This window comes from Myotis nattereri, assembly GCF_964212035.1.
Source record: "Myotis nattereri genome assembly, chromosome: 17".
Classification (NCBI taxonomy): domain Eukaryota; kingdom Metazoa; phylum Chordata; class Mammalia; order Chiroptera; family Vespertilionidae; genus Myotis; species Myotis nattereri.
This window is the reverse complement of record NC_138092.1, coordinates 12,495,445-12,507,542: the sequence shown is the minus strand read 5'-3', so window position 1 is coordinate 12,507,542 and position 12,098 is coordinate 12,495,445. Positions and strand designations below refer to the sequence as shown.

At 42.3% G+C, this 12,098-nt stretch overlaps 1 protein-coding gene across 2 annotated transcripts in view; it reads left to right on the top strand.

The window, feature by feature from the left end:
* Positions 1-10,518, top strand: part of SNX31 (sorting nexin 31) — a gene marked incomplete at both ends in the record, with an annotated part of 38,709 nt that extends 28,191 nt beyond the window's left edge. Inside the window, 2 exons of one of the 2 annotated variants that reach the window (XM_081111125.1) lie at positions 6,453-6,509; positions 9,523-10,518. In XM_081111125.1, coding sequence (XP_080967251.1) covers positions 6,453-6,509; positions 9,523-9,618 — 153 coding nt within the window. The remainder of the gene's footprint in view (positions 1-6,452; positions 6,510-9,522) is intronic. The other variant, XM_081111126.1, reaches the window with a different exon arrangement.
* Positions 10,519-12,098: the final 1,580 nt, after the last annotated feature.

Below are 12,098 nucleotides of genomic sequence, written 5' to 3'. Positions count from 1 at the left end.
TTTTTCAGCCAAAGGCCATTTGGATATTTATGACATCATTCACAGGCCATACAAAATTACCCACTTAAAAAATGAGCCTGCTATATTTGGTCAAACATTTAATGAACTCACCCCGAATGCCTTGGCAGGGCCAGACCAAATGATTTGATGGCCCCTTATTATTGCAGGCCGGACATTCCCCACCCCTGTTCTACGCTGAATCCTGTTTTTCTGCCTTCTCCATAAAAGCTTCATGATAAAGTCAGGGTCTTGAGCGGCCGGCCTATAACACAGCAGCAATGACCCTATAGGAGCTCTGCAGTTTTGTCCCTAGAAAGAACCGCAGCCTCCTGACACTTCCCCTGCGTGCGCCAAGTTAAAATGCCTGTAGCAGTTGGGAGAAGACATCAAGAAAGCAAGCTCTCGAGCCTATAATATTTCTCAATGTGAAATTAAATTTTGTTTTGCAAGTTTATTAAAGGCCTCACATCTCATCGAAAGGGCTGGCTGTAAAAAGGCTTCCTGAGATAGTTACTTTTCTACTTGCTTTGTCACAGCATGAGATAAGGATGCCCCTAATAAGACAGGATAGTTGGATTTTTTTTAAGTGTTCACAAATACCAGTGCCTGGTTGACATTTATAAACAAAAGGCAATTCTTTTGCAGGATATCACCCCGACCTTTAAAAATACAACAGAGAGCATTTGGAAATGTTTTCTAATGTTTTCATTTCAATGTAGTCTTTCATAAGAGGATGGGTGACACCTTCAGTTTAATCTTGCTCTTTCTTGACTGAAGATTTTTTTTCTAAGAAAATAGTTTCATTTTACCTTTATTTCTCTTTCGAAGCTGAAAATGTTTTCCCAGGGAAAATAAAATGTACTTGCCTATTGGTGTTTAAACAATTCAAAATGTACTGGAGCAGCAAAGCAAATAAAAGAATCAAAGATACTCTTTTGAAAAGAGTAATAAAATCGAACCCTTTAGGCTCCAATTATTATGTATGTAAAAAGGAGAAGAAGAAAAAGAAAATTAACTGAAGTAGTCCTATTAAAAGGGACAAGTACCCTCAAGTGTAGTTGAATAAAATGTAAGCTACTTGATGCCAAGGAAATAGTTGTACAATGAGTAGCTAAAGAGTTTGCTCAATAATAGGAGAAGGTAGTCATCTATTAAAAGTTTTCCAAAAAAAGCAACCACACTAACTACATTCCTTAGAGCTGCACACAAATGGAAATGTACAGTTTATATGGCTGATCACAAAATCAGCATTTTAGCCAGTATTTATATTGCTTTATCCAAATACTCAAGTTTTATTGCCATAGACTTTTTTTATTTTATTTTTTATGTTTGTTCTTAAAAAGACAGGTTAAGACCTTTCCTCTTGAAAATTGGGTTTTCAAGAGGATGTTGTAGGGATAGTCCACATTTCAATCTGGAATGTCAGCTACAAATCCCTGGGAAGAGTGGGACCCTGGTGGGGAACAATCAGGTTAGCTGTCTGAACTTCAGCTGACTCTGGACCTCCTCTCAAAGTACCATTGGTGAGAACAAGTCATGTTGTGGCTTAAAGGAGCCATATAAATGTATGACTGCTGGGGTGGCCTGTGGACATGATAGAGGGGGGGCAACCTAAGGGGGGGGAGTGAGGGACATCTATAATATTGTCAGCAGTAAAAAATAAATAAAAAATGATAAATGTATGACTGTGAAATTCACTGCCACATAAAGTTTAAGCAGATGCATATTGCCTAAAGAAGGATACAGAGGTCTCTATTTTGCAAGGCAGAATAGAGTCCAAGATTTTTTAAAAATCCTCACCCCAGGATATGTTTTTATTGATTGGAGAGAGAGAGAGGGAGAAGAGGGGAAGAAAGATAGAGACATTGATGTGAGAAAGAAACATCGGTCGGTTGCTACCCATACATGCCCCAACGGGGGATCAAACCAGAAACCTAAGTATGTGCCCTGCAGGGGAATGGAACCAAAACCTTTTTTGGGCAAATACACGAGGCATGCGGCCGGCTGGCTGGGCAAGTTTGACATGCTTGGGACGCTCCAACCAACTGAGCCACCTGCTAGGGTGATTCCAAGATTTTGATAATCATGAAGAATCTGGGGAGGGAGAGATAAACTGAGGAAACTGTAACCAACTGAGCCCATGAATAAAGCAGATGGTCCCTGGATGCATATTAAACAACACTGCTGTGTCCCAGTAAGAAGAAAGGAGAAAAGAAAAAAATGTAGTGCCAATGTAAAGTTAATTGGCTTAGTTAGCTTTAGGCAGTGCTTTCAAAGGTAGATTTGAAACATTTATGAAGAGACCATTAAAATTTTAAGTCAAACAAATGTGCTAAAGAAAAATGTAAACAGTCAATAATATAAAAGTCATGTTAAACTCTTAAAGGCAGTATTAACTGCAAACAGAAGGAATTAAAAAAATGCAATTACACTAATGCCTGAAGAAATTTTGTTAATATTTGCTACTTTTAGCTAGGACAGAATTATAAGGATTATTTTATTTGAAAATAGAGTATATTAGGAATAGGTTTGGCTACGTATCACAAAAAAACCCAAACAAGTATCATTAGCAAAAGAAAAGTTTGTTTCTCTCTCATCCAAAAGAGGCTCAGGAGTAGGCAGTCGAGGCTGATATGGTGGCTCCATGATTTCACCAGAGACCTTTCTGCTCTGCCGTCTTCAGTGGCTTTCACCTCATGCTCAAGACGGCTGCTTGAGCACCGGTCATCACCTCCACATTCTAGGCAACAAGTCTGAGGAGCGTGTGAAGAAGGGCCCATCTCTTTTCTTTAAGACTTCATCTTAGAAGTCCCCCACAGAATTCTGCTTACAGCTCACTGGCCAAGAGTTAGTCACACCTCAGGCCCACACCTAGGTGCAAGGGAGCTGGGTTATTTAGTCATTTTGTAGGGTATGTTGTTGTTTCTCAAAATAAATTCAGGTGTTACTGCTGTCAACACAAGGTCCCTGCCACCAAATCGAATGCCAACAGGACTCTCCAATCTGGGGTGCAGAAAGAGGAGAAACTTTATTTAGATGAACAGTTTGCAAACTAAGGAAATGCAGGTTCCAGTGGGAACTGAAAGTGCTCTCCACCAAAGCGAAGGGGAGGCCAGTCCTGGTCCCTGTTGGTTCAATTTTATGCAAATGAGGGATCTAAATGTGCACAGTTTGATTGGTCCAAATAGCACTGTTTTGATTGGCCAGAACTGTACATACAGATTGGTTATTATGGAGCCTCTCTGATCGGTTGTTAAAGATGCAAATGAGGATATAGCTGCACAGCTCCAATTGGACAGGGCAGGTCTCAGCTCATTGGTCAAAATATGATTCCAGGAATTCCTTCATAAGCGTAGGCTCAGACTGCAGAAAATGCAGCGCAGGAGCCTTGGCGGCTCAGTCTGGGGCTTTTCCCTAATGTGCAGCATGTGTATCAGCTTCTGTAAACAATGACTCCTAGACTCTGATTATGACTGTGAGCCCAATTAATCGCAAGGAGTCCTTCTCAGCAGGTATATTCCTTCTCACATCCCGCATTACTAAGAAAGAAGGACAGAATGGATAATGGAGTAAGCTACCAGCAAATATAAAATGTATGAAAGACACCAAGAAAAGGAAACATGTGTTTTATGCAGTAGAGGTATTCCTAAGGAGTTTCTCAATTTTGTGTATTGAACCATAATCTGAATACATGAGCGGTATCAGGAATACGCTGATGAATAATTTTCTGAATTAAAAAACAGGCCCGGCTGGCATTGCTCAGTGGTTGGTTGAGCATCAACCTAAGAACCAGGAGGTGCCAGTTCAATTCCCTACCAGGGCACATGCTCGGGTGCGGGCTCGATCCCCAGTGTGGGGTGTGCAGGAGGCAGCCGATCAATGATTCTCTCTCATCATTGATGTTTCTATCTCTCTCCCTCTCCCTTCCTCTCTGAAATCAATAAAAATATATTTTTTTTTAAAAAAAAAAGAAATAAAAAACATTGCCCTGGCCAATGTGGCCCCGTTGTTTGGAGCATCATCCTATACACCCACGAAAGGTAGCTGGTTCGATTCCTGGTCGGACACATACCTGGGTTACCAGTTAAATCCCCAGTCATGGCATGGGTGGCAGGCAGCTGATGGATGTTTCTCTCACATGGATGTTTCTCTCTATCTCTCCCTTTCTCTCTCTAAAATCAACTTTTTAAAATATCCCGGAAAACATTTCATATTTGTAATAATCCATACTTAGATGGTCTTATTAGTTTGTTCGCTTTAAAGTGCGTCCGACTCCCTAAATTGGTTTTCTGAGAAATGGCAGAGAATAAGATGGCCTTCTGCTTCCTGCTTGCCTCATACTTCTCACCCCCTCCCAAACTCCCATCACATAGACACTATTTTTCTCTCCACTTCGCTTTCATCCTGGGTAAGATCAGACCATGTAAAAGGCTGTCGGGCTCCCAGATGGGTGCTTTGAAGTGTGTTCCTGGCAGGCGGTGAGGAGGGAATGCACTAGGGGCAGCGCTATCTGATGTCGCAGCAATGCCAGCCTTTGAATTGCTCATCCAGTTCAGAAGACAGAAGTACAGACGTGTTGCAGTGGCGATGAGAAGGGCCTGAACATACAGGGGACCAAGTTTTAGAGAGCCAGGGGGAAGAATGATGCGGGAGTAAGTGGTTAGAATAGATTGTTAATAGAAATTACTCTGTTGATGAAGGAGGAAGTGCAGGAATACTGCCTTATGAAAAAGAATTAGCTCCCCCCCCCCCAACTTTATTCCTTCTAGGATGTTAAATATTTAAAGCCTTATTGAAACAAGGAAATAGATTATATCAGAAATCGCTTCACATCTGTAGTGGGTTCTCTTTTAGTTATTGTTACCTAGGGAGGGGGAGGGGAATTAGTTATTGTTACCTAGGAGAGAGAGAGCAATTCTGAGTTTCCCCCCAACTCTGTAGTTCTTTGCCCAAGATTATTTACAAGCTATGATGTAATGTTGCAAAAGAATAATAATCATAATAGTAAAACACGTAAAACATCAGAGCATTAATTTCTCATTTCTGAAACTTGATAACTGATTTTTTTAAAATTGCTGAAATAGGCCTCAAATATATGAACTTTCTATTAACAATACTAACCTAAGTCCTATGCATATTTCAAAGCAATATATTTTACAACAAAATTAAGCTAACCATAGTTAATAGTGTTCTTTTGTGGTGTCCATGTTATTTATCCCACTTAATTGGAAATGTCTTGCTCTATACTCTCATGAATAACAAACAAAAACAACTTAATTAAATCACCCCTCATTCTATCCTTTCTGAATGCCCGTGTTTGCCATGCAGTGGTTAGAAACTGAGGATTTAGCATCAAGGAGTTTATTTGTTGGAGGAGAAAGGCAATTAGTAAAGAGACAATTACAGTTACAGAGTGATGAGCTGAGACATGCACATCATTGTTTCATAGTAATTCTCTTTTCCTATGAGCCTAAGAACTCTTTCTCCCAAACCCTGGCTAGGTCGAGTGTACTGGCTATGCCAGACAGTCCCTTTACCCTCCCAGGTTCATTCTTCGCTCTCTTCCAACCTTTCCATGCCCTGGAGACTGACCTTTGTGTACTGTGACCTTGCCCTCTGATCTCTGACCTTGGATCATGCTCACCATTGGGGAAACCCAGGGAGAGTGGAGGGTAGGAGAAAAGTGAGATTGGGGATTTATTTCTCCACTCTGTCCCTCCTGAATCTCCGCCATTGGCACAGCCCTGTACAAGGGTCACTCTTCTGTGGGTGGCCTCTCTTCCCTGCTACTCCCCTTCCAGTACCACCTGCTCTCATTGTCCCTTCAGGCCTAGAGGGGGGAAGAATCACCCTCACACCCTAGTCCCTGGGGACTCCAGCATCCCTCCATTGATTCACTTTAATCCTGCCCACACCTCCATTAAATAATTCCTCTTGAAAACTGTCCTCAGTCACCCCAAGAGGGTGCCATCTGTATTCTGCTCGGACCCTGACTGCTACATTGAGTTTACCTTGTGAACTTGAGGTAGATTCAAGTGTCTTGAACTTCAGTCTGATTCTTCCCTTGACTAATGGTGCCTTTTGATTAATCAGAGCCCCCTTTGGCTTTGATTCAACATATGGATTGGAGCTCCGTGAATTATTTCAGGATTAGAAGTTCGTTTTATTTTGGGTGAAGACCCTTTAGAATCTGTGTTCAATCACAATATCCATAGGCAACTACCAATGTTAAACATCAAGCTTCCCTTAACTTTTGGCAACTCAATTACTGTATCACGTAGACACTTGCAAATAAAGAGGGGATTTGCAGGTAACAAGTAGGTGTGCCTGCCAGCCTTCGGGGCCTTTAAGAGGATTATGGTGGAAGGGGGAATGTGCTGGTTAAAATAGGTTATGTGGGTGCTTGCTTCTCCAGGCTGCACTGACCACGGACATTTTCCTAATCTCTTTAGCAGATTGAAGTTCCGGAACAAGGCAAACGTAAAAAATACCACATTCAACAAAGCCAGGTCTGTGAGTAAAATTATGTAATGATACATTATAATTTTGGTAAATCTGCCATTTTCCCCCTTTAAATAACCAAAGTCATTCTACTTTTAATAATAAGCCAGAATTCTCCTTTTCAGAAGCTCTTCCATGTAGGTTAGACCAAGAAGTATAGCCTGTTTATTGTTGGCGTCCGCTGCTCCAAAGGTTTCCTTAAACCAGCGGTCGCCAACCTTTTGGACCTCATGGACCACCAGTGGTCCATGGACCACCGGTTGGCGACCACTGGATTAACACGTTCATCCTCACCACCATCTTGTAAATCAGAGAGATTGAATGACTTGCCCCAGATTGCACAGTAATCAGTGGTGGAAAGAAGAAGGCATCTGACTCCAGAGCTGTGCCCGTAACTACTTTTGCTAACTCTTTCTAAGTTCAAATCCTAGAGTAGATGAATGAAATAAAGGTGACCTCTTAGTAGCATTTGAATGGAACTTATTATTGGTCCAACTCCTGTCACAGGGTCTGCTATGTATATAAAAATATTTGGTATAGCTTGGCCAGATTGGCTCAGTGGTTGAGTGTCAACCTATGGACCAGGAGGTCACAGTTGGATTCCCATGCCTGATTGAGGGCTCGATCTCCAGTGGGGGGCGTGCAGGAGGCAGCCAATCAATTACTCTTTCTCATCATTGATGTTTCTATCTCTCCCTCTCCCTTCCTCACTGAAATCAATAAAAACATACTTTAAAAAATACTTAGTATATAGGGATGGTATTCATAAGTATATAAGGTCCTTTCTTGAGTGAATAAGCCCAGAAAATTTAAAACAGATCCAATGTAAACTTCCTCTCTTTTATAATAACTAGAGGCTTGGTGCATGAATTCGTGCACAGGTGGGGTCCCTAGGCCTGGCCAGTGATTGGGGCTGATCAGTGCTTCTCGCCCAGTCCCAATCAGGGCTGGCTGGTGGGGGGTCGGGGCGTGTAGGAGTCACAGATGTTGGCCAGCTGCCAGGGGTGGGGGAGAGGGGCCATGGGAGGTTGGCTGTGGGAGCACATTGACCACCAGGGGGCAGCTCCTGTGCTGACTGTCTGCCCTGTGGTGGTCAGTGCATGTCATAGCGACCGGTCTTTCAGTCGTTCCAGTCGTTTGGTCGTAATGGTCGCTTAGGCTTTTATATATATAGATTTCTGGCTGCTTAGACCAGAGACATGAGATGAGAACTCCAACACTTACTGTGTGTCTCCATGCAAAAAAAAAAAAAAAAAAAAAAGTGTACAGGGGCTCCAGAGGTACTTACTAAAGTGAAGACTCCTGGGCCTCACCCCAAAAGATTGATGCAATAGATCTGGGGTAGGGGCCCTGCATCAGAGTGAATAACAAGCACTTCAGTGAAAATGCTGCATCAAGCTTCAGTTCCTTTAACTGTAGAATGTACGGGGTAATCCATTTCAGCACCATAGTAACAGTGTAGAGCCGTGGTTCTCAGCCTTGGCTGCACATCAGCATCACCAGGGGATATGTGAAAACCAATGATGGCTGGCTGGGGCCTGGCAACAGAATTTTTAAAAGTTCGCAGATGGTCTAATGTACAGCCAGGACGGAACCATCGCTCTAGGATAGTGGTTCTCAAAGTGTGGTCCCTGGACCAGGGGCATCAGCACCCCTTGGGTATTTACTAGAAATTCCAATTCTCAGGCCCCACACCTGCTGGATCTGGAACCCTGGGCCTGGGGACCAGCAACCTGAGTTTAGCAAACCCTGCAATTCGGTCTGATGCATGTTCAGATCTGAGAGCCACTGTCCTAGAACAACAGGCAACACCACACACAGCACGACTGCGATCAACATTGATGCTAATTCAGTTATCCTCTCAGATGAACAGCAGTGCCAACAGGCAAACCAAACCTCCTTCAGGCTCTGGGCAGGGCCAGCATGGGGAAGGGGGCCTGGTGTCCCACCATACTGAATTCCAACCTATTTTAGCATACCTTTCTCTTTTCTTCTTCATTGTTATTGTTTAGTTATTTATAAATTTTTATTAAAGTATAGCTGGTATACAATAGTATACTACTCTCAGGACTATAGCATAATGATTAGACATTTATATGCCTTATAGCAAACCTTTCTATAGAGCGTAATCTGAGCCAGGCACTGTTATAATTACTTTCCATTTATAATCTATTTAGTCATCATAACAGCCCAGGCACTCTTATTATTATCCTTAGTTTTTAAAAATTGATTGATTGATTTTAGAGAGGAGGGGGAGGAGAGAGAAAGATTTGTTGTTCCACTTTTTTATGCATTCATTGGTTGATTCTTGTATGTGCTCTGACCAGGGATCAAACCTGCAACTTTGGCATATTGGACGATGCTCTAACCAACTGAGCACCTGGCCAGGGCTTATTATCCTTGGTTTATAGCTGAGGGAACTGAAAACACACAGAAAGGTTAAGTAACTGGCCCAAGGTCACACAGCTGGTAAATGATGGAGCCCATGCTCAAACCCAATGTCCAAACCCAGGTGTATTCCTTTAACCACTTGGCCTCATAGAAAACAACTTTCAGCGGATCTGCCATTGAGGTGCCTGTATTTATTTCACCAGGGCCAAAGCATATTCTCCATGGCCCCTGTCTTTGAGATTTCATAAATATTGAAGGCTGATTACTCACTAAAGGTTTATAGCAATCAGAACCTCTTAAAATTACATTTTAAGTAAAGATTTGGGGCGAAGTTAAAAGTTGAAAGTCACATGGCTCTAAGGGAGGGGGAAAAGACAAGAGAGGCAGATTCAAGTGTTTCCTGGAGACATCCCAGTGCCTAGGGTTGGTCTGAAAAGGGCTACCTCGACATACCAGCAGGGGGCGCTCTCAGCCCTTAGTGTAGCTTCTAAAACCTTAGAATAACCATTGCTTAAACTGATGTAACTTTCTGTTGCCTTTTAAATATGAAAATCCTTGACTTTGCTATGGTTGTTATGGAAATTATTTCCTCCCATATATATATTTCTGACCTTTCTGTTTACTTCACAGCAGAAAGACTATTCTAGTTTTCTACCAAGAACAAGCAAGATTAAGACAGCTGAAGGTGACTGTGTTTCGGGGACCCCAGAGGAAGAAGGTCTTTGAAGAGAAAGTCTCACTTTCTAATATGTCCTCTAAGGCTGTGTTGGCCGTGCTTAAGCGTTGGAAGTGAGCTTCCTACCATCAATAACAGAAATTTGACCCCTTCCTATTTTTGTGACATTAAAATGGACCCACTTCGTCAAGACTACTTCAGAACTTTGTTAAACTCAAGATGAAAAAGAAATGTGAGCCAAAGCTATCCTGTTTGTTTTAATGCCTCATAAATGACAAGTGGCAAATCCAAATCAATTAGTAAGAAGCTTGTTCTTTCCTCCATTCCCCTAAAATAGACGTTTACCTGCCTCCGTGACGTCTTTTATATGTTCCGACACGACACGAATGAAAGGCTCAGCATAAAGCGCTATAAATGCATTTGGAATGAAGTTCTGAAGATGACTCATCAGCTGAGGAAAAGGTGGCTCTAAGAAATGGAATCATTGGAAAAAAAATTAGGACTTTACTGGTGTGTCCACAGCACCAGAGCAAGGAGGGGAGGAAATATTGATTTGTTTCCTTACATAATTCTGAGCCTACTACTGTGGGTGTTACTCAGAGTAATACAGAGTTCTCTATTCCTCCACTCTTGTCATTGTATTCTGCCCTTAGAATACTAAATTCAGTTCAGTGGTCATCATGCTATTTTGATTATTTTTATCTTGGAAAGCAATGGGTATCAGTATCAGATACCTTATACGTCTCTTAGCTTTACAAATACGTATACTTAGTCACTAGATTTTTGCTAATCCAGTTTCAGTTTATGATGATAATTAATGTAATATATATAGAATTATGACCGCAATAAGGAAGAAGGACAGAAGAATCGATGAAATGTAATTAGATGAAGTGTAATATTCTGATGTTCTTTTCTAACTAGGTTGTGTAACTAATGATGCAATAAATATGAAATATATTCCAGTGAATATAGAATTTACTGATGGAAATTATCCGAATAATAATTTTGAAATATAGATCTATTAAAGCCCATAGTATTTACAAAGCAATGCCTCTAGCCATAACTTCTAGTACCACAAAGTTTTATATTTCTATTTTAGACTGTAGTAGGAAATTTTGGCAGGGGACATCATAAACACCCCACATCATCCGTGGTAAATGTATTAAGGGGTTAGAATGCATTTTTAGATAAAAACAGAAACTTATCTACTATTTGGCTAATTTAAGAATAGTCGAAGCCTGTTTCTTCTTTTTTCTAAAAAAAATGTATTTCTTTATTGATTTCAGAGTAGAAGAGAGAAGGAGAGAGAGATAGAAACATCAATGATAAGAGAGAATCATTGATCGGTTGCCTCCTGCACACCCCCTACTGGGGATTGAGCCCGGAACCCAGGCATGTGCCCTATCCACTGAGCCAAGCTGGCTAGGGAGAAGCCTGTTCCTTTTTAATAGCAAACACCTACTCTGTGTAAGGGACTATTGTAGACACTAGGAATGTAAAGGAAAATTGTATGGGGGAGGGGGTGAGAAGACACATATATTAGGTTGAACTATGTGCACTTGCTGTTGTGGAGGCCAAAAATAATTGACTGTTGTAAATTTGTTATGTTTCAACTTGACACCGAAGAGTGAGGATCCCAGGCAGCGTGAAATAGGGGTCCAATGTGGAGTATGGGCCTGTGTGTGAAGGGAATTTGGGGATGGTCAAGAAAGCCCAAGGGGAACAGGGACTTCGAAGAAAGAGTGGAGCCAAGCGGAGGCCGAGTTGGGGCACACACAGACAGGGAAGAGATGGACACCAGCGGGAGAATGAGCCGCTCCGTGCTAGCAGTTTCAGGTTCAGGGAGCAGTCCGGAGAGAATGCTAAGAGGAAGAGGGATCAGTGTGCGTGCGAAGGCAGCAGCCTCATCACAGAAGTCAAGCAGTTTATCCCTTATGTGAGGGCGGCAGACACAGAAGCATGGTATTTGTTAATTTTTTTTTTAACACGTAGAGATGATCATCAATATATATCAGAATGTGAGAAGAAAATACAAGTAATGAAGGGCATTCACAGTATATTCTATGAAGAACAAAGGAACTGGGATAGTAGAAAACAATTCAAACTTTACTTTGCAAAATGGCACGTTCTGTTCTTAACAGTTGTGTTAGCCTCTTTTGGGGTTACTGGGCCTGTTTTCCCCTAGGGGGAGTTGGTGGGTTGGAATCACTCCTGGGTCAACACCTATCATTATTGCCAGAGTGGCTTTCCCCGCTGCAGGCCCTGGGAGAAGACGCCCATCACCCCTCCCGGTGAGGACCTCAGTCTGCAGGTGGTATTGCTGGGGCACGACCTTCCCAACAGCACAGAAGACACCAGGCAGCGCATGACCTTTATAAAGGTAGGCAACTCTGGCCCTAGCCGATTTGGCTCAGTGGGTAGAGCATCAGCCTGCAGACCAAAGAGTCCCAGGTTCGATTCTGGTCAAGGACACATACCCTGGTTGCAGGCTCCTCCCCGGCCCGGGCCCTGTTCGGGCGTGTGCAGGAGG